At 41.8% G+C, this 22,794-nt stretch overlaps 3 protein-coding genes across 3 annotated transcripts; 2 read left to right on the top strand and 1 right to left on the bottom strand.

The window, feature by feature from the left end:
- Positions 1-2,882: 2,882 nt before the first annotated feature.
- Positions 2,883-4,941, bottom strand: LOC139027832 (membrane-spanning 4-domains subfamily A member 6C-like). Its single transcript, XM_070443822.1, is given in 7 exon segments — positions 2,883-3,147; positions 3,313-3,431; positions 3,721-3,949; positions 4,135-4,191; positions 4,470-4,497; positions 4,499-4,578; positions 4,747-4,941. Coding segments are annotated over 7 exon segments (753 nt in total). The 5' UTR covers positions 4,921-4,941; the 3' UTR covers positions 2,883-3,081.
- A 7,802-nt stretch (positions 4,942-12,743) lies between these two features.
- Positions 12,744-17,549, top strand: LOC111965118 (ubiquilin-4). Its single transcript, XM_023989122.2, has 11 exons — positions 12,744-12,982; positions 14,006-14,157; positions 14,263-14,414; positions 14,548-14,810; positions 15,119-15,277; positions 15,373-15,598; positions 15,763-15,902; positions 16,016-16,099; positions 16,249-16,364; positions 16,468-16,648; positions 16,879-17,549. Exons 1-11 carry the CDS (start codon positions 12,836-12,838, stop codon positions 17,035-17,037), a joined length of 1,779 nt encoding a protein of 592 aa, XP_023844890.1. The 5' UTR covers positions 12,744-12,835; the 3' UTR covers positions 17,038-17,549.
- A 1,769-nt stretch (positions 17,550-19,318) lies between these two features.
- LOC111965117 (ragulator complex protein LAMTOR2) lies at positions 19,319-22,517 on the top strand. Its single transcript, XM_023989121.2, has 4 exons — positions 19,319-19,565; positions 19,735-19,897; positions 20,169-20,258; positions 22,073-22,517. The coding sequence occupies exons 1-4, from the start codon at positions 19,498-19,500 to the stop codon at positions 22,127-22,129; spliced, it is 378 nt and encodes a 125-aa protein (XP_023844889.1). The 5' UTR covers positions 19,319-19,497; the 3' UTR covers positions 22,130-22,517.
- Positions 22,518-22,794: the final 277 nt, after the last annotated feature.

The following is a 22,794-nucleotide window of genomic DNA, read 5'->3' as shown; positions in this document are numbered from 1 at the left end:
CTGAGGCCCTCTCCTTACTCCCTGTTCACCCACGACTGCGTGGCCATGCACGCCTCCAACTCAATCATCAAGTTGCGGATGACACTACAGTGTAGGCTTGATTACCAACAACGACGAGACGGCCTACAGGGAGAGGTGAGGCCTCGGAGTGTGGTGTCAGGAAAATAACCTCACACTCAACGTCAACAAAAACAAAGGAGATGATTGGACTTCAGGAAAACAGCAGAGGAGCACCCCCTATCCACATCGACGGTCAGTAGTGGAGAAGGTGGAAAGTTTTAAGTCCTCGGTGTACACATCACGGACAAAACTGAATTGGTCCACCCACACAGACAGCGTCGTGAAGAAGGCGAGCAGCGCCTCTTCAACCCAGAGAGGCTGAAGAAATTCGGCTGTCACCAAAAGCACTTCACAAAACTTCTACAGATGCACAATCGAGAGCATCCTGTGGGCTGTATCACCGCCTGGTACGGCAACTGCTCCGCCACAACCGCAAGGCTCTCCAGAGTTAATGGTCTGCAGAACGCATCACCGGGGGCAAACTACCTGCCCTCCAGGACACCTACACCCACCCGATGTCACAGGAAGGCCATAAAGATCATCAAGCAACAACCACCCAAGCCACTGCCTGTTCACCCCGCTATCATCCAGAAGGCGAGTCAGTACAGGTGCATCAAACAGGACCGAGAGACTAAAAACAGCTTCTATCTCAAGGCCATCAGACTGTAAACAGCCACCACTAACATTTAGCGCCGCTGCCAACATACTGACTCAACTCCAGCCACTTTAAAAATGGGAATTGATGGAAATTATATAAAAATGTACCACTAGCCACTTTAAACAATGCACTTAATATAATGTTACATACCCTACATTACCCATCTCATATGTATATACTGTACTCTATATCATCTACTGCACTTGCCATCTTTATGTAATACATGTACCACGACCACTTTAAACTATGCCACTTATGTTTACATACCCTACAGTACTCATCTCATATGATATATACCGTACTCTATACCATCTACTGCATCTTGCCTATGCCGTTCTGTACCACCACTCATTCATATATCTTTATGTACATATTCTTTATCCCTTACACTTGTGTGTGTATAAGGTAGTAGTTGTGGAATTGTTAGGTTAGATTACTGTTGGTTATTACTGCATTGTCGGAACTAGAAGCACAAGCATTCGCTACACTCGCATTAACAATCTCATCTCTCTCTTTGGAAATACAATGGTTCCAAACACTGCCAAACTCCTTCCCCCTTTGAGAAAAGTAGGGAGTGACTGGCGTACAGACATTGTATGAGATAACTAACTGGTTCCCCATTAATAACGCCATCCCGTCACATGGTTTAAGATTATAGTTACAGACACATTCATAAGAAAACAACGTTCCATTCTGTCCTCCTCCCCTTCTGATATTCTACATAGCACCACATGGTTTAACAGATACATTGACTTATGAAGACAAGCCTGACCTCTCCCCTCTCTGGCCCCAAGTTACTAAGCCCTATCACAGAAGGGGAAAATGCACTGCCAATCCTATAGTCCAAAGGGCCCCATTCTAATGACAAGTATCTCACAAGCATATGATGAAAATAACATCTTATCTATGTTACTTAGCTAAATCTGATTCTGCCACGACAATAGCTATAGATAGTAGCCTACACTGCAAAATGAAACAATCCATAGTAAACTAGTGCTTTGAGGGTGGACTGACTTATTTGGCATTAATAGACTGGTTTAACACCCAACAACTTTCTATCCAAGCTGGGAGAGAGCACGAGGACTGCTCATGTCATGCAGGTTCAGGTAGGCTGTACAAGACAGTTGTTTTTTTATAAATCGGTTGCAGATTAGTATTCTGTTGTATCAAAAATACATTTTACAATCTGCAATGTTTAAATTTCCAACTTTAATTACTGAACCAGTGATTATATTATTGCCACCAGACAGCATTTTTAATGATGGCAGACTTGCGGCACTGTGTACAGCTTCGTGAAATGTTAAGCTTAACATGAGAAAATGACGACCAAATAGGCCTACCAATAAACATGTATCCGTTTGCTAAAGCAAAGCTATAGGCTACATGCCCTGTCACCACAGAAAGCCTATCATCGTTCCGATAGGCAGCCGCATAGATATGTCCTAATTTCAGCACCATGGACAGTGGTTGGTAGTCTAAACTTTGTGAGTGACTCTCTSGCTGACACATTCTGTGTTTATTTTAGGGTCCAGAGAAACTGCGTTACGCCAGTGTATAGGACAGACACTTCAAAACCTTAATCCTTACAATTTATTTTTGGAATGTCTGTTTTGCCATATACAAATGTGTTAATTAATTTGTTTCTATGTGTTATAGCAGTAAAGGCCAAATTCAGTGTTTCATCAAATATATGCATATATATAAAAAATTATATACCTACAGGGGTCCTCAAATTCAAATGGCGAACAATTCCATATCTTAACTTAGTAGATACTGCGACCTATGGGCTTAGACCTAAAGACACTTTATGTTGGCGTTTTCGTTATTTTGGCAGTTACCTGTATATACCTCCAAGAAAACCTATGAGCAACCAATGGTGTATGTTTGTATGGGAATGACTGCCACCTGATGGCAATGTTAAGGAAAACAGTTTTGAAACTGTTGAGCTAAGACAGTTTTTTTTTTTTTTTTATTGGGGTGGGGGGGTTAATATACAGTAAGAAAATATCAAAATACAAAAAAGAAATCATATACAACAACCAATTCAGTAATTAACTTGATATAGTCCCCTTTAACTGTCCTTTCAGTTTTGTAAAAATGACAAATACAAAAACCATGACTCAAACTGCATGAAGACATACTTAATTTACTGTGAGTTGACACTGTATGTTAACTATATGTACTACATACTGTACGTATGAAACAAAAAATGTGTGGGGGGGGGGGGTGGTGTATGATGCTGATGTTCCATCTATGTAGAATACATTTGATTCTATGTATTTCATGTGGAAGCAGCACCACTCTAAATCATCCATGACAAAATGTACCCTCGTGGACAATAAAGTATATCAGATCAGTGCTGTTTAAGCTGCAGGGTTAGTGGTGACCTCCTCGAGCAGAGGCTTATACTGCTCCAGGTCCTGGATGTTCTGCAACATATCAAAGCAAAGTTACACATTACTTGGGAGGACACAACAAACACTACCTTGGTTGTGTGTGTGTGTGTGTGTGTTTGTGTGTGTCTACAAATCCGTATTCTACTTCCATTTGTATGGCCGTTGTATTCGCTCTGTTCAAGGGTTCTCTGTTCATACCTCTTTTCCCTTCTTTCCATTCTTGTACAAAGCCTTGAGACCCAACACAGCAGAGCTGATGGTGACACAAAGCTGAAGGACTGCAAGCACGATGAGCATGATGTCCAAGGTATCAACATCTAATGGTAGAACAAACACATGGAGGAGGATTTGAACATATTGACTGGATTGTTTAGCAAGATAGCGGTGTTGGTGAACACTGGAAAATACAGAAACAGACTGGCATACCAGCTATTAGAATGTGCTTTAAACATGGAACCCACCATCTCTGTTTAAGAACACACATGTTCATTACTAAATTAAGCAGTTTGATCCATCTAATCAAATGTTAATATATTTGACTTAGAACAGACAAGGGACACCTTCCTCACATGATGGATATCATTAAAAAACTTCATTCAAAAGCACTCACCTGTGCAATCTGCTTGGCATCTTTGCATTTCGCCAAGAGTCTATCCCTCTGCGGATGACTTGGTGGTTGTCTCACCTGGCCGCCATAGTAGTCATCTCGCCAGATGTAGTCATCATCATTGCAACTCCACCAGAAATGGCCGTTTGCCAGGTCTACAGAATACAGCACAATTCCAGAAATGGCCAGAGAAGCACCTGACACATTCATCAACATATTGATGCCCACCTAAAACACAATCAGAGAATATAAAACCAGTTTGACTCAATTGAGTAAACCACGGAGTACTAGTTGTCTCAAATATTCAGTTGATGATTATAATTCAACTGGATCAGATTGAATGATTGTTCAATGGATGAAGGGAATGAGGCTTAGGAATGACAGGAAAGAGTTAAGGTCAATGAACAACTCACCAAGCAGGGACTGGGGAACTTCTCAGCCAATATACACATGATGCCAACTGCTATAAACTAAGAAGGCACAGAAATATCAAAATCAAATACGCACAACCTACACATTATTTGTCCTGATAAAATAACAAATAATTCACAAGAAAATACACAGACATTTGACTTCAACCCTTAATTTTATTTAAAAAAATACTACTTAAGCAGGCAGGCCGAAATTAAAAAAAAAAATAAAGTTACTTATATGTTTCCTGGTTTGTTTACTGTGGTTATAACTCCAAGTGAAATCATGTGCTTTCATACTAAACATGATAAATGATAACAAAATAAAGTAAGCTTACCACACCACCAAGYCAATAAGGAACCCTATACCCTGCCAGTGTAATAATCAGTGCTAACAAGGATTGCTCCCAAGCCAATGTTGAGTACTCCCACCATGATCTGTATAGTCTGTGAAAGAAGAAAATAATCATTTTAGATAACTCCCTCTCACTTCTGATGACAATTGTGACCCAGTGGTGATAGACATGTATGTTGTGGTGTGTGTGTGTGTGTGTGTGTGTGTGTGTGTGTGTGTGTGTGTGTGTGTGTGTGTGTGTGTGTATATTTTAGTTACACCCCCCCAGAGCTGACTGGACTGGCTTGGAGCCTCCTCTGTCCCTGGGACACAGAGCTTGCTGGGCTGTAGCACAGGGTCCCAAGTATTTGACACAGCAGGGGCCAACTGCTTCCTTCTTTAGAGTTCACGGTAAATACAGTCACCCCTTTGCCTTTGGWCACAGTCACTGACATGCTGGCCACTCTTGGTTACACAGCTCTAAAACAAAAGGAAGGCAGAACAATAATCTTAATATTAAAATAAGTGTGTATGCATTATAAGTAATCATGTTAAAAGGTGCACATTCATTCCAATAACATCTGATAATGTCTGTGTTGCATCTGAAGGACACACGTTTTTTTAAAGGACTAACTATTCATTTTGTTAGAGAATTTCTGGCATTGTACAGCTCTGAATCTGCTATAAATAAGGGCTCTCTTACTGWCACTGCTACTGTGTTTATTGGGTCATAGTGGCAAACAGGTTCCATCCCATGTAGACAACATTAAAGTTAATCTACCCATTATTTTGTTGCTTTGCTTTCCTTCATTGCGGTAATCTCTTGCCTCATTGAAAGATGATATGGCATGTCATAAAGTGTGGTGATGAGTGGGTGTAGAGCCTCTGCTATGCCTGAGCAGGAAGTGCACATCATAAAACCCCCTCTTCTGGGAAATGACTTGAAACAGCAATTGTATGACCATGTTGCTCAATTAACTTATGAATTCAATCAATTCAGTACAGCTCAAATTTCTGCAGCACTTTACGGTAAAGAATTTAGGCTACTGATTGTTTACTTAGATATGTGGGGGAAACTCACATCATCCACATACAATGTATAGCACCCAACTGGGCAGCCATTTTGCATTAGAAAGTGCTCCACCCACTTTGTACCAAGCASGCTACAGGTATTTACAAATAGTGTTTAATTATTTTTAGTTAGCAGCAGAAAGTACCCATACCATATAATGTCCCAGTAAACCAGCTTAAACAGTACTGTAAAATAAACTACTATCCAGGAGTTACACATGCRTCTGTCAGTGGTGGAGTTGGTTTTGCATGTCCCGGTGCCCCAGGTGGGTGGAGATTTCACTTGACCAATGGAATGGTCTAAAATGAGCATATCCATCCCGCTGACTCACGAGAGAATGTAAACCATGACAAATGTTTGCATAGATTTTATAACTGTTGAACTTCAATTTGCAGTATGAACTGTTCAATATAATCKATTTATTTACTATTTTGTAATTACATTTGATTACATCATTTATTTTTGAGACCATGAAACAACTACACACCCATTTCAAATTCACTCAAAACATATAATTCAACAACAAATGCATATTTTAGAGAAAGTGAGCTCATCCGTTCCTGGCAATTGAGATGGACACCTCTATAGGGCATATGTGATCAGTGGCAGACCAGTCTGCTTGATGCACAGTTTGGTTTCATTACAGGGAAGTAGTTGATAGGGAGGGCTCAACCAGTCTCAGCTAGTTCCCAACAGTACCTCCTCAGTTTAGAGGAACTGAGAGGTTTACCCTTCCCTCAATGAATAATAAACATACAATGAATTCCTGTCATTTCCTGACAAACTGAAGAACCCTTGCTGTCTGTTTCCAAGAGAGTAATGCCCAGCTTAAAGCTGGATTTCTGTACAAATATCCTCTTTCCACTTGCCTCAGCCATAGTTGGCAGGTCAGACTTACATTTACATTTAAGTCATTTAGCAGACGCTCTTATCCAGAGCGACTTACAAATACTTCACAATTTTCCCAACCAGCACCTCAACATTCCCCCCTTAAGGCCCTTCTACTAGCCTGCTAGCCCCGGCCCGTTAGCTGTCTGGATTGCCGTGTCTCCAGCTCGCCTAACCTCCCACTGGTCCCTATGATCACTCGGCTACGAAATCCTCTCCCTAATGTCAATATGTCTTGTTCACTGCTGTTTTGGTTAGTGATTATTGTCTTATTTCAATGTAGAGACTCCAGCCCTGCTCAATATGCCTTAGCTTGCCCTTTTGTTTCATCTCCCACACATGCGGTGACCTCACCTGGTCTAAATGATGTCTCGAGAGACAAAACCTCTCATCGTCACGCAATGCCTAGGTTTACGTCCACTGTATTCACATCCTACCATACCCTTGTCTGCACATTATGCYTTGAATCTATTCTTCCACACCCAGAAACCTGTTCATTTTACTCTCTGTTCTGAACGCACTAGATGACCAGTGCTTATAGCCTTTAGCCATACCCTTATCCTACTCCTACTCTGTTGACGTAGAGGTTAATCCAGGCCCTGCAGCGCCTAGCTCCAGTCCCATTCCCCAGACACTCTCATTTGTTGATTTCTGTAACCGTAAAAGCCTTGGTTTCATGCATGTTAACATTAGAAGCCTCCTCCCTAAGTTTGTTTTACTCACTGCTTTAGCACTCTGCCAACCCGGATGTTCTAGCCGTGTCTGAATCCTGGCTTAGRAASACCACCAAAAATCCTGAATTTTTCATCCCTAACTATAACATTTTACGACAAGATAGAACTGCCAAAGGGGGTGGAGTTGCAATCTACTGCAGAGATAGCCTGCAGAGTTCTGTCATACTATCCAGGTCTGTGCCAAAACAATTTGAGCTTCTACTTCTAAAAATCCATCTTTCCAGAAACAAGTCTCTCATCGTTGCCGCTTATTATTGACCACCTTCTGCCCCCAGCTGTGCCCTGGACACCATATGTGAATTGATTGCCCCCCATCTATCTTCAGATTTCGTACTGTTAGGTGACCTAAACTGGGACATGCTTAACACCCCGGCCGTCCTACAATCTAANCTGTTAGGTGACCTAAACTGGGACATGCTTAACACCCCGGCCGTCCTACAATCTAAACTAGATGCCCTCAATCTCACACAAATTATCAATGAACCTACCAGGTACAACCCCAAATCTGTAAACACAGGCACCCTCATAGATATCATCCTGACCAACCTCCCCTCTAAATACACCTCTGCTATCTTCAATCAGGATCTCAGCGATCACTGCCTCATTGCCTGCGTCCGTAATGGGTCTGCGGACAAATGACCACCCCTCATCACTGTCAAACGCTCCCTAATCGACCTGGCCGGGGTATCCTGGAAGGATATTGACCTCATTCCGTCAGTAGAGGATGCCTGGTTATTCTTTAAAAGTGCTTTCCTCATCATCTTAAATAAGCATGCCCCATTCAAAAAATGTAGAACCAGGAACAGATATAGCCCTTGGTTCACTCCAGACCTGACTGCCCTTGACCAGCACAAAAACATCTTGATGCAAATGCAGTACGCCACGAATAACCCCCGCGATATGCAACTTTTCAGAGAAGTTAGGAACCAATATACACAGGCCGTTAGGAAAGCAAAGGCTAGCTTTTTCAAACAAAAATGTTCATCCTGTAGCACAAACTCCAAAAAGTTCTGGGACACTAAAGTCCATGGAGAATAAGAGCACCTCCTTCCAGCTGCCCACTACACTGAGGCTAGGAAACACTATCACCACCGACAAATCCACAATAATTGAGAATTTCAATAAGCATTTTTTCTACGGATGGCCATGCTTTCCACCTGGCTACTCCTACCCCGGTCAACAGCCCTGCACCCCCCACAGCAACTTGCCCAAACCTCCCCCATTTCTCCTTCACCCAAATCCAGATAGCTGATGTTCTGAAAGAGTTGCAAAATCTGGACCCCTACAAATCAGCTGGGCTAGACAACCTGGACCCTCTCTTTCTAAAATCATCTGCCGTAATTGTTGCAACCCCCATTACTAGCCTGTTCAACCTCTCTTTCGTATCGTCTGAGATCCCCAAAGATTGGAAAGCTGCCGCGGTCATCCCCACTCTAGACCAAAACTGTTACAGACCTATATCTAATCTACACAGATCACCGACCATTTCGAATCCCACCGTACCTTCTCCGCTATGCAATCTGGTTTTCGAGCTGGTCATGGGTGCACCTCAGCCACGCTCAAGGTCCTAAACGATATCATAACCGTCATCGATAAAAGACAATACTGTGCAGCCGTATCCATTGACCTGACCAAGGCTTTCGACTCTGTCAATCACCACATTCTTATCGGCAGACTCAACAGCCTTGGTTTCTCAAACGACTGCCTCGCCTGGTTCACCAACTACTTATCAGACAGAGTTCAGTGTGTCAAATCGGAAGGCCTGTTGTCCAGACCTCTGGCAGTCTCTTTGGGGGTGCCACAGGGTTCAATTCTCGGGCCAACTATTTTCTCTGTATACATCAATGATGTCGCTCTTGCTGCTTGGTGATTCGCTGATCCACCTCTACGCAGACGACACCATTCTGTATACTTCTGGCCCTTCTTTGGACACTGTGTTAACTAACCTCCAGACGAGCTTCAATGCCATACAACTCTCCTTCCGTGGTCTCCAACTGCTCTTAAATGCAAGTAAAACTAAATGCATGCTCTTCAACCGATCGCTGCCTGCACCTGCCCGCCCGTCCAGCATCACTACTCTAGACGGTTCTGACTTAGAATTTCTGGACAATGACAAATACCTAGATGTCTGGTTAGACTAAACTCTCCTTCCAGACTCACATTAAGCATCTCCAATCCAAAATCAAATCTACAATCCGATACTTCTGTACCGGTTTCCTCCAGCATCTTCACAAGGTCCGTTGCTGTTGTTCTGGGATTGATTTGCACTTTTCGCACCAAAGTACGTTCCACTCTAGGAGACAGAACGCGTCTCCTTCCTCAGCGGTATGATGGCTGTGTGGTCCCATGGTGTACAGATGAACGTGGTACCTTCAGACGTTTGGAAATTGCTCCCAAGGATGAACCAGACTTGTGGAGGTCTATAATTTTTTTCTGAGGTCTTGGCTGATTTCTTTTGATTTTCCCATGATGTCAAGCAARGAGGCACTGAGTTTGAAGGTAGGCCTTGAAATACATCCACAGGTACACCTCCAATTGACTAAAATTATGTCAATTAGCCTATCAGAAGCTTCTAAAGCCATGACATCATTTTCAGGAATTTTCCAAGCTGTTTAAAGTCACAGTCAAGATAGTGTATGTAAACTTCTGACCCACTGGAATTGTGATACAGTGAATTATAAATTAAATAATCTGTCTGTAAACAATTTTTGGAAAAAKKACTTRYRTCATGCACAAAGTAGATGTCCGAACYGACTTTCCAAAACTATAGTTTGTTAACAAGACATTTGTGGAGTGGTTGAAAAACGATTTTCAATGACTACAACCTAAGTGTATGTAAACTTCCGACTTCAACTGTATATACACACACACACATACATACATACATATATATATATATATATATATATATATATGAATTGACTCACAGCATTTTGCTCACTTTTCAAAAACTTTCTTTCCCCCCATTAGGTTTAAAGGAAGAAATGTTAGGTTAAATTTAGAGTGGACAATGTAAACCTCTATAATATCTGTTCTGGAATTAATGGGGACTTATTTTAAATACCTGTAGCCATACTTACACAAAAAGCAGTAACATGTACTGTAGAGGTGGCACAACAGACCTTTCTACTTTTCTAGATGGCTTTCCTATACCAAGACTGAAATAGAATGTTTCACCTATCTAAAGACTGGGATAATCACATACAGCTCCGGCCTAAGGAGTTTCACACAAGTCTGACCGCTGCAGATTGCCAACTAAATTATAGCATACTGATAAAGGATAGGCTGGTCTTATAGTGTTTACCTAGTGTTTTTCTTCGTCTTTGAGAAAGGTTAATCACACCTTTTTTTTTATTTTATCAAATGGTACATTCTCAGCCTTGATCTGCAGTCGCAAATGTGAGACGAGCCTTGTTAAGAATGTCATTAGCTTTATTTCCAGCCAATTGGCGACAGATTTTCATATGGACATTCTCAAATCCACATAAAGAAAAATATGCACATTTTCCACGTCGGTAGGTTTCCAGCCAATTGGATACAGACTGTCATGCGACTATTCTAAAATCTGCATAAAGAAAAATGATTTCCCCACCAAACAGACTTGTTGCGGATAAAWGTCCATGCGTGAGGATGTAGTGTACACAAAATGTACTTTTTCGCTTAAAGCTGCAATAGTTAACTTGTTTCTGTCATTCTCGTTGAAAGTAAGTCTAAGATGTTTTACATGTTAGTCATTTAGCATACGCTCTTATCAGAGCGATTTACAGTAGTGAGTGCATTCTTTTCATACTAAGAAACGGTAGAACTGTTTTATGTGGGCTATGTCTCCCGGGTTTTATGGTTAGTTTTTGCGTCTTTTACTTTCGGTTTTGTAGGCTACACCAGCTTCAAACAGCTGACAATTCTATATTTTTGGTTATGGAAAATTTATTTCACAGCAGTTTAGATCACGTGTCAAACTCATTCCGCCGAGGACAGATTGTCGCCCGACTTTCGCTCCACCCATGTACTTGATTGACTAATTAAGGTTAGTAGTTAGTATGAAACGCCCCTCACCTGGTTGTCTAGGTCTTTATTGAAAGAAAAAAAACTAATACCTGCAGACACTCTGCCCTTCATGGAATGAGTTTGACACCCCTGGTGGGCCTACAATGATTATCTACACCAGGGGATCCCAAACTTTTTAACTCAGGACACACTGCGCGCACGCCACATCCAAATGTACTTTTATATGACAATTATTATATCAAATCAATTTTTGCGCATAAAGGCGTTTTCCATGCACCGCCATTTCTCGCATATTTTAACGACACAAAAAGATCCCACCATGTCCAATGAACAAATTATCTGTTGGCATTTATAAAATTGAAGCCTACCGAAACTTCCTGTTTCCGTCACAGCTTTCATTAACAATTTTTTATATGATATTACTTTAGGAAAAATTAGGGTCGCATTAGGTTTGATTGAGTTATTAGGCATAATAGGCTGTTATTCACCTTCAAACCTTAATTTCCATGTCATTAAAGAATTAAATTAATGCATGTGGGATTTTATGCTCATTACCGCACAAAAAACTACAATACTTTAAAGGGACAATCTGCAGTTAAAACAATAACAAGGTATACGCCCCAACTCTGTTATGGTATGGTAAAAAGTTGAGGGATGGGCCTGGAGAAATGTAACCACTCTCACATTCATAAACATAATGGTGCAAGGACTGACCATCCATGATATTAACATTTTATTTTTAACCAAGTTTTTAGGATGCAGTGTTTGTTTACATTTACATTGTTTACAAACAAATATAATATTTAATATATAAAGTATTTGCCCACTTTTTTTCTCAGCATTACAATTTTAGATTTGACAGTGATTTAGATCTTGGTTTATATACATAATTGAGTAGCACACATACATTTTGGACAAATGCAATGACACCCCCACACCACTAGACTTCAACGTTGCAAAAACCTAAGGTAATACTGCTTTCATCTCAGCTTGAGAATTTTGTTAGCTAGTTTTGTGATGTAGCAAAGATTGTTTATTATATTGACAAGATAGTAAAGTGACCGCTATAACAATGGAAATACATGTCCTCAAAGATGGAAGGCGGGCGATGCTAGAGCACGTGGCGCCATTCTAGCCAATGAGAGGGCCGATACAAGTGTCAACAATAGGCYATAGAGATAGATAGAGGACTCATCTTTGTGTATGTCCTATTATAGCGTCTGTAACAGCATTGGCAGCGCATTTGAGGCTAACTCCATTTTAAAGTAGTAAATTATCTTCTTCTTCATCGGTTGAAAACTCCCAACTCATAGGAATCCCCACCTAGTTGACCACTTTAACGGTAGAAGCCCTCAATGGCAATGTCCATACTTGAACGTGTTATATGATGAGTCCTCTATCTACCTCTATGACAACAGGCACAACTCCGATATAAAGTCGTTTTTTTCAAAGTTGGCGAAATGCCACGTCTGGTACACCATTACGAAACTTCTATTTGATCAAATAATCCTCACATAGCAAATAAAATATAGACGTTTTTGTTGACCAAATTCGACACTTAATGACCATACAAACAAATCTTATTTTCGTGGACAGATTTTGGGCTGAGTAAAACCTCTCGCTTCGCCTCTTCCTCTCTGGATGTAGTGAATTCGAAGAGGAGTAAATATGGCGGAGAACAGCGGCACAGATCCCACTGTGGATTCCAACGTTGTTGAAAATGCTGCCTCAGACGGGACCATGATCGTGGTCACGGTAAAAACTCCGAAAGATAAAGAGGAGATAGCGATCTCGGAGGATTCTTCTGTCGCACAGGTATTCGCATTTATTTACACAGTCAGTTATGCAAGTCATGCTGTGGCTAACAAGCATAAATCGAAGTTAGCCAACTATTACCTAGCTGGTTTACGATGTTAATTGGGAAGAATTATCTAATGTTCCTGACTAGTAATATTTATTTTCAACTTGTCCATTTCCTTGAAAATCGGTTCCTAATAGTAGATTGACTCGTGTTTTGCACAATCGGCACTGTGTAAAGACATGTATAGCAAGCATGAGCTAGCTAACTACGCAACTAGCTAACGTTAGCTTGTGAGTAAGCTAGCCAACTACGTCTCTGTCAGGCTCATCTAGCTAGCTAACTTTAGCTGCGATCAGGCTAGCTGATAACCGGCTAGCCAACGGAGGACCCGGCCATTGCAAAAGCCAATCGGGAAACGGGTGGGTATAATTTGTGTAACGTTCCAACAGGAATCTGTAACAAAAACTTCGTAAAGTACAAGGTTGCCAACAAACAACGCATACAAAGTGGCAGGATCAATTCACCTAGTTGCCGAATAGGCATGCATCACCTCACCACGTAGCTTATTCTTAATGTTTGTCCATAGGCTACCAAAGTGAGGACAGACATTTTTCGGAATAAACGTGGTGAGTGAAAATTTGAATGAAATAGCCCGCTCCCTAGCCGGTGTCTTATTCTGCAGCTATACAACTTTGTATGCGTTGTTTGTTGGCAACCTTGTTATTTACGAAGTTTTTGGAACAGATTCCTATTGGAACGTCCCACAAATGATACCCTCCCTCGGGAAACTGATTGTTAAGTTCACGGCTGCCGACATGGGTAATGCTGTATTTGGTGATTTCCTAAACCATTAACATTTGACCTCATTGTTCTTTATAAAACTTAAAGGACAACTAGCAGATTCACATAGTTAGCTAACGTTAGCTAGCTAGGCCAAGATAACTTTTTTTACCAACACTGAATGATTTGGGTGTGTACCTATCCTCTTTATTCCCATTTGTCTTCACCGGCCACTTCATTCTGTCTCTTGCATACAGTTTAAAGAGGAGATATCCAAAAGGTTTAATGCCAAGCAGGACCAGCTGGTGTTGATTTTTGCTGGCAAAATCTTAAAGGATGGAGACACACTGAACCAACACGGCATCAAGGATGGACTCACTGTTCACCTTGTCATCAAGACTGCTCCCAAGTAAGAAGATTTTCTTGCCCACTATTCTAGTGACACTATTTTGTGTGTGGTGTGTGTGAGATAATGGGAACATTTAGGTTGATAATGACCATGCTTTTTCTCCAGGGCTACAGTTGGTGGCACATCCCAGTCCTCAGCGTCCAGCTCTGGGACCCCCCAGGCCAACAGCAGCGTCAACCCCAGCGCAGCGCCCAATGACAGCACAACACCAGGCACTGGGCCTACCCCAGCCTCTACACAGCCACCCAACTTACTGAGTTAGTGACCCAGTCCCCACCAAACCATCTCACAGAAAGATGGCCATATCGCCATACAACTACTCAACATCCACACAACTAGGCACTAACCTATATCCTTCCAGTAATCCACCGCCCCCTTGTGTCTGCATAGGTGGGTTTGGTGACCTATCTAGCCTGTCAGGCATGGGCATGGGCTCGGCCAACTTCATGGAGATGCAGCAGCAGATGCAGAGACAGCTGATGTCCAACCCGGAGATGCTGTCTCAGATCATGGACAACCCTCTGGTGCAGAACATGATGTCCAACCCAGACCTGATGAGGCAGATGATTGTGACAAACCCTCAGATGCAGCAGCTGATGGAACGCAACCCTGAGATCTCCCACATGCTCAACAACCCTGAACTTATGAGACAGGTTAGGTCTGGAGCTCAGATGGGTCCTTTGCTCGAGGTGTCATAGACTTGGTTTTGGGGAGTCATAGTGTGTCTTGGCTTTATTTGAATCCCTCTAAAGAAGCTACGCTTGAAGAGCATATTACTCAAACCATTTTTCTTGTTTATGTAGTTAGCTTGCAATGTACTTTAAATGTAAAAAGGGTCTATGTAACAGTACAAATTTACATAGGCCGAAACCCTTAAACTAGACCGCACCACTCTCAGAATGGTGGGAGGAATGGATGTGAGGTGGATCATGCATAATGTTAACTCCCTTCCTCTCTTCAGACCATGGAGTTGGCAAGGAACCCAGCCATGATGCAAGAGATGATGCGTAACCAGGACCGGGCGCTTAGCAACCTGGAGAGCATCCCTGGGGGMTACAACGCCCTCCGGAGGATGTACACAGACATTCAGGAGCCTATGTTTAGTGCCGCTAGAGAGCAGGTAGCTATTATTCCTGTGAATACCATATGTAGACAATCGTCTTGAATCAAATCCGGTTGTGTGACTTAGTCCACTTTTTTTTCTTTTTTTCATAGTTTGGAAACAATCCCTTCTCTGCTTTGGGGGGCAACTTAGACTCTGGCGTGCAGCCCTCCAGAACAGAGAACAGGGARCCCTTACCAAACCCCTGGGGACCCCCAGGAACGACCCCCTCAGAGATCAGGGGGACTGGCGCCTCCACGACAACAACCTCCTCCGCTGGCGGGACTGCACCTAGTGCCTCCAACCCCCTGGGCATCAACGCCGCTGGGCTGGGCAACGGTAACACCACTACATCAGAAGAAGCACTTTCACCTTTTAGTCAATCTGCAAAACTATATTTCCCCTTACACCTGTATTAACATACTCAAGGGTGGTATAACCCTTGTTTTGCTGCTTAGCTGATCCGTCTGTTTCTCTCATTCCACTCCCTATAATCTGTCCAGGTGTGTTTGGTAGCCCTGGCATGCAGAGTCTGATGCAGCAGATCTCTGAGAACCCCCAGCTGATGCAGAACATGCTGTCTGCGCCCTACATGCGCAGTATGATGCAGTCGCTGGCGCAGAACCCTGACCTCGCCTCGCAGGTCTGCACAGCTTCAGCCCTCTCTGCAGTAGGATTCAGAAGTCCTGATGAATATTCTAGGCTATTTTGTGTGGAGAGTAGAGTCATTGCTTAATCCTTTACTAATTCCCTCAGGCAATGCTGAACAACCCCCTCTTTGCTGGAAACCCCCAGTTACAGGAACAGTTGAGACATCAGATGCCAGTCTTTCTCCAACAGGTCAGATTTCTGTCTCCAGTTATACACTTTAGTTCCATATACTGACAACAACAACAAAAAAGACGACAGAGTGTTATGGAAGGTGCTGAGTTTCTGACTGAGTAAATGGAACATCATTTGGGTTGACCAACTAAATGGTTATTTTACAGATGCAGAATCCTGAGTCACTGTCTGTGATGACTAACCCCCGGGCCATGCAGGCTCTCATGCAGATCCAGCAGGGCCTGCAGACCCTACAGACGGAAGCCCCCGGACTCATGCCCAGGTACTGTACCATCTATTATCCAGTAGATGCTTACTGGACATACTCGTGCTTTATACATTTGATTTTATTGATGATGCCACTTAAACTATGGTTCTTCTCCTAGTTTGGCTCCTGGTGGGATCCCAGTGATTCCTCCAACCACAGGAGGCAGTGTGGCCCCAGAAAACCTTCCTCCCCCAACACAGGGCTCAAATCCCACCGCTGCCACTAACCCATCCCAACAACAGCAGCAGCTCATGCAGCAGATGTTACAGATGTTTGCTGGAGGAGGAGGCGGCTCATCGGTATGTCATTGAGCTGCAAACATAATTTCTGACTTTCTACTTGGTAACTATACTTTGCTATTATCCAGTGGGTTAGCATTAGCTTTGTGTTTCTACTGGCCTCATTGACCTAAAACCAATTAATACTGACACTGAGACTTGTATCCTAACATTCACTCAAATAGAACCCCAGCAACATTTTCCATGTAGGCTCATATAAAAATTGACTTTGGTTATGCTCCCCTTTGCAGACCCAGACCGTAACCCCAGAGGTGCGGTTTCAGCAGCAGCTGGACCAGCTCAGTGCCATGGGCTTCATCAACCGTGAGGCCAACCTGCAGGCCCTCATCGCCACGGGGGGAGACATCAACGCTGCCATTGAGAGACTGCTGGGCTCCCAGCCCTCCTAACTCCCTTAGCCCCCTGAGATTACCGGGAGAGAAGGGTTAGGGGGGGGGCTGGAGTGGGAGATTACAAATGAACACAGTCCATCACAGTCTGACAAGCCCCTCAGATAGACTCAATTGAATTCCAATTACTATTCATCTCTTTGGCTGATCTGTGAATCGTAGGAAAGATATGGGGGCAGGAAGTGGGTGTTCAGATTCAAGTTTCTATTGGAGAGATCTCATATCAACCCTGTGGAATGATGACATCGCTGCAAAATGACGCCACCACTAACATGACTACTTCCTCTGTTGACTATGGGAGATTATTTCTGAAATGACTGTGCCCATTTGCTGGACATGCATGAGGTTGCCGACTTAACCCATMTTAATGGATTGTGTTTAGCCGGTAATGAGTTGAAATTTGGAGGAATATGAGTGTTGAAATCATAGGTCAGAGGAATCCCTCATTCTTTCATTGTCATGGGAACCTGCTTGTTTTTACTTAATTTCACACTATCATGCCTGATTGACTAGTATTTATTACAGGAGCTGTAGAAGTTACCTTCTCTTTTCTTTACCACTCACCTTCAATTTACCTTCTGCTTTAAGAATTTCTTGACATCCTTCAAAACTGATACAGGCTGTTGGATTCTCTGTTTGAGCACTATAGTGCTCCTGGTTCAGCTGTTTGCTTACACTTTCAGCTTTTTTGGAAGGGATGATTTTCAGATTGGAAGGTCAAGCAAGGTAGCTGGTGAGCTCTGCAATCAATGCTACATTGAGTCAATGAATGCTATTGAGTGTAAATTATTCAACAGTTTAGGCTCTGATTATGGGTTGTGATAAGACCTCAATGTTTTAATCTGAGCAATGATAAAAATGCAGGCACCTTTTACGTTAACCATTTTGTGTATTTTCATACAAGCAGCGGTTTAGTGCCTGATAAAAATGTATGTATTGGGTTCAGCAATATATTCAAAAATAATTTGTGAAATCTATAATGACAAAGTGTACTAATAGCATAGAGAATAGTTTTTCTTAAACCCATACATATTAGTTGCAATACCTACAGTTAATGAACATCTGTTCAGCTCTGCCTTTTTCTTGGAGTCACTCTGTTATCTATTCTAATAATACCTTTCAAGAAACATGATCAAGTGTGTGGTGGTGATTCATTTAGTTCAGAAGCATGGTCTACACCAGTAGTCTTCACTCCTGATCCTGGAGGGGTGCACCCTATGTTGAATGCAGATTCTCAATCCTCAAAATGCACACTTGTTCACCCCACCTCAGATTTAAAAGCACTGGACTGGACTGCAGTGAGAAATGTGGTGGAAACTCCATTTAGCCCGAGCTTATGCCAACCCTTTTGGCAAAGTAAAATTGGAATTGAGTGCAAGCCCAGCGCAAACACATGTGATTCAGCTATTCATTATCTTGATGAGTAGTTAATGTTGTAGACTTAGCCTGTTCACACTGACTGCAACCCCCTAGGACCAGGTGTGATTAACACAAGTCTACATTGTGTATGTTATGAAATTATATGAACTTGATATGGATGATTTGTCAACTTGTATGGGAATTGTTGTGTGTAGTCTGAGAGGTGGGAAAGTTATAGTGGTGACCATGCATATTTGGTAGATCATTAAAGGACCAAGCTTGAAAATATAAATTGTGAACTGTAATAAACATTGAAATATCTTAATGGCAATTAAGCATTAAGCTGTTTTAACATTCACCAGAGAGGAGTTTGGATTTGTTTATTTTCCTCCATGATGACAAAATGTATAAAAGCATGGATTTCTTAGAACATMAATTTATGATAATTTCATATAACTTTGAAGATCCTGGTCTAAAATGGTGGCTAAAGGAAAGCTGTGTACAAGTTATAAACAAATGACTGGGGCTAGTTCAATCTCATCAATTATGCTTGGGCTGTGAAGTTGGAAGCAATGCAATTGTTAGACTCATCCAGCCTCACCGCAAAGAGGTTACTCGGGGTAGCTATTCTTTTTTGTTTAACTGATTGGAATCTCATGTCTGAAAATATGATGGGGATATATGCCATTTTGTGCCCTTGATATACCATATTGTGCCTTTATTCAATAACTGCAATTAGCCCCAGTCAGGATACTGTAGCTAACTCTGTTCTTCTAATACAGATTCTCCCCCAGTACCCTTACTTGGACAAGTGTTTAACATCTCAGGAGCAACATGAAAAGGATATCAATTCTATAATTGGGGCAGATCTGAGCTGAATTGGTGCAATTGAATAYATTATTCCAGTGAACGGTTTCAATCGTCTGGAACGCACCCAGTGCCATTCCCATAATGCCTTACGATTTGTATCAGGAAGTTGAAGGGGTCAGCTGACTGGATTGTGTTGTTATTGAAGAAGTCACTGAACTGGATGATAATATACATTTCATAATAATTTCGCCTAAATTAATCGAGTTGCTGCGAAGTATTGCTCACCCAACCATGTTGCGGCCAAAAGCATTGACGCAAGTTCTCAGCCAGGCAAATACAAGCGGAGTACAAAGCACACTGTAAGTATTGAGTGGCAGAGGCACGTGAATATAGCGTTCTTTTCTGCTATCTAGCTAAATTGGCTATATATATATTTTTAAAGATTACTTTTAACGACAGCTAGCTACATGTAGGTAAGTCTTACCTAACACTCTCCTTGGCTAACGTATTTACATGTTCTCCCCGCAGATTGTTAAACAATGAAGGGTCTCTTTTGGCTTACTCTGGCTATGGGGACACTGACGCTCGAGTGACCGCTGCCATCGCAAGCAACATATGGTCGGCCTATGACAAGAATGGGCATCAAGCTTTCAACGAAGATAAACTCAAATTCATTCTGATGGATTGCATGGTTAGAGTTTGAACCATATGGTCTAGTTACTATGCATGAACCAAATTTATTTTTGTTCCATAATTCTGCCTTGTTTTGATTATCCATTGACTATCACAGTCAGAGGCTCCAGAGAAAATCTGTTGTATGCCCTATAACGTTAGTTAAATAGTGGTAGAAAATGATGACCTAGGCTAGTTGGCAGCTTGGGAGGTAGTATCACCATCAAAGGTCAATTGAAATTTAATGTGCATGCATTTTTATCTATTCCTTTCTGGTCTTCTCTTTGCAGGAAGGCAGGGTGGCCATTACACGGGTAGCTAACCTACTGCTGTGCATGTATGCCAAAGAGACTGTGGGCTTTGGAATGCTTAAAGCCAAGGTGAGGAAGAATACTTTGRGTGTGAATGACATTGGTATGTGAATTGTGTTGTATTTGAAATTACAAAACACTAATGACTTATTCCTGAAGAGAACAAGTATGTACAGTTGAAGTCGGAAGTTTACATAAACAAGTTATGACGCCAACCTAAGTGTTTCAATCACTCCACTAATTTCTTGTTAACAAACTATAGTTTTGGCAAGTCGGTTAGGACATTTACTTTGTGCATGACACAAGTAATTTTTCCAACAATTGTTTACAGACAGATTATTTCACTTATAATTCACTGTATCACAATTCCAGTGGGTCAGAAGTTTACATACACTAAGTTGACTGTGCCTTTAAACAGCTTGGAAAATTCCAAGAAAAGTGTCATGGCTTTAGTAAGCTTCTGATAGGCTAATTGACATCATTTGAGTCAATTGGAGGTGTACCTGTGGATATATTTCAAGGCCTACCTTCAAACTCGGTGCTTCTTTGCTTGGCAGCATGGGAAAATCAAAAGAAATCAGCCAAGACCTCAGAAAAAAAACTGTAGACCTCCAAGTCTGGTTCATCCTTTGGAGAAATTTGCAAATGCCTGAAGATACCACGTTCATCTGTACAAATAATAGTACACAAGTATAAACACCATGGGACCACGCAGCCGTCATACCGCTGAGGAAGGAGACGCGTTCTGTGTCCTAGAGATAAACGTACTTTGGTGCGAAAGTGCAAATCAATCCCAGAACAACAGCAAAGGACCGTGTGAAGATGCTGGAGGAAACGGGTACAAAAGTATCTATATCCACAGTAAAACGAGTCCTATATCGACATAACCTGAAAGGGCGCACAGCAAGGAAGAAGCCACTGCTCCAAAACCGCCATAAAAAAGCCAGGCTACGGTTTGCAACTGCACATGGGGACAAGATCGTACTTTTTGGAGAAATGTCCTCAACAATAAAAACAAAAATAGAACTGTTTGGCCATAATGACCATTATGTTTGGAGGAAAAAGGGGGAGGCTTGCAAGCCAAAGAACACAATCCCAACCGTGAAGCACGGAAGTGGCAGCATCATTTTGTGGGGGTGCTTTTGCTGCATTAGGGACTGGTGCACTTCACAAAATAGATGGCATCATGAGGGCGGAGAATTATGCGGATATATTGAAGCGACAACTTCCTGACTGATGTCTTGAGATAAAGCTTGGTYGCAAATGGGTCTTCCAAATGGACAATGACCCTCAGCATACTTCCAAAGTTGTGGCAAAATGGCTTAAGGACAATAAAGTCAAGGTTTTGGAGTGGCCATCACAAAGCCCTGAACTTAATCCTATATAAAAAAATATGTGGACAGAACTGAGATGGCGTGTGTGAGCAAGGAAGCCTAGAAACCTGACTCAGTTACACCAGCTCTGTCTGGAGGAATGGGCCAAAATTCACCCAACTTATTGTGGGAAGACTATCCAAAACATTTGACCCAAGTTAAACAATTTAAAGGCAATGCTACCAAATACTAATTGAGTGTATGTGAACTTCTGACCCACTGGGAATGTGATGAATGAAATAAAAGCTGAAATAAATAATTCTCTCCACTATTATTCTGACATTTCACATTCTTGAAATAAAGTGGTGATCCTAACTGACCTAAGACAGGGAAATGTTACTCTGATTAAATGTCAGGAATTGTGAAAAACTGAGTTTAAATGTATTTGGCTATGGTGTATGTAAACTTCCGACTTCAACTGTATGTCATTTAAAGAGCACAGATCATGAGCACAGATCATGTCTGCATACCATACTAAGCATATTTCTCCTGTATGTGTGGTATTTTTAGGCTGAAGCGCTGGTACTGTACCTGGAGGAACCTTTAACCCAAGTTGCTGCATCATAGGGGAAGTCTGGCTGGAGCGTTGTCTTCAATTTTGTCTCCCCTGAAAATACATGAACTTGCTGATGTGAATGCTTCACCTGGTCTTCATGAACCACTGCAATCTGTGTATGAATGAACTGAGTATTTATCTTCTGATTACTATATTTATACTCAATATGCTCTAACTTAATGCTTGAGTTTTTAGTAATTTGTCCTTTTGTGGCATGCAGTTCAAAAGTCAAGCTCATACATTGTGTAAGGCTGGCTATGTAAGTCTTTGAGATTCAAGAGGACTGCTGAACATGCTGACACATTAACTTTAAGGCATTCACTGTTTACCCTAGTCAGAATCTTACATTTGTCTGTTGCTGCCACGCAATAAAATGTATGATATCCCTTTGTAACAGGCTATCCATATACTATTGTTTTTTTTCAATGGAAACATAAATGGTTTTATGTGTTTGATTTATATGTTCGATTTTTAGTTCCAGGGGTACCAAGTTGTTTTTTTGCGTTACAGGTTTGCTGAACAGACCTAAGATTGCATCACCTTGTCAATTGTTTGACAGTATTGTTCTTACTGATATATTTCTGTTTGACAATTCAGACCATTATCAACACTGTTTCTAGGTCCCTTTTACTGTTGCTTTGTGTTCCTGGTTTGAAATGAACAGAACCAGGGGTTG

Source organism: Salvelinus sp. IW2-2015, linkage group LG6.1, assembly GCF_002910315.2.
Source record: "Salvelinus sp. IW2-2015 linkage group LG6.1, ASM291031v2, whole genome shotgun sequence".
Classification (NCBI taxonomy): domain Eukaryota; kingdom Metazoa; phylum Chordata; class Actinopteri; order Salmoniformes; family Salmonidae; genus Salvelinus; species Salvelinus sp. IW2-2015.
The sequence above is the reverse complement of the archived record's forward strand: the minus strand, read 5'-3'. Positions and strand labels throughout refer to the sequence as shown.

What these genes read in the sequence shown, in the direction of transcription:
- LOC111965117 (XM_023989121.2), top strand. Translation starts at nt 19,498, where the DNA reads ATGTTGCGGCCAAAAGCATTGACGCAAGTTCTCAGCCAGGCAAATACA. An exon ending in AGCGGAGTACAAAGCACACT is followed by an intron (nt 19,566 to 19,734) that starts GTAAGTATTGAG and finishes TTCTCCCCGCAG; the next exon opens with ATTGTTAAACAATGAAGGGT. An exon ending in TTGGAATGCTTAAAGCCAAG is followed by an intron (nt 20,259 to 22,072) that starts GTGAGGAAGAAT and finishes TGGTATTTTTAG; the next exon opens with GCTGAAGCGCTGGTACTGTA.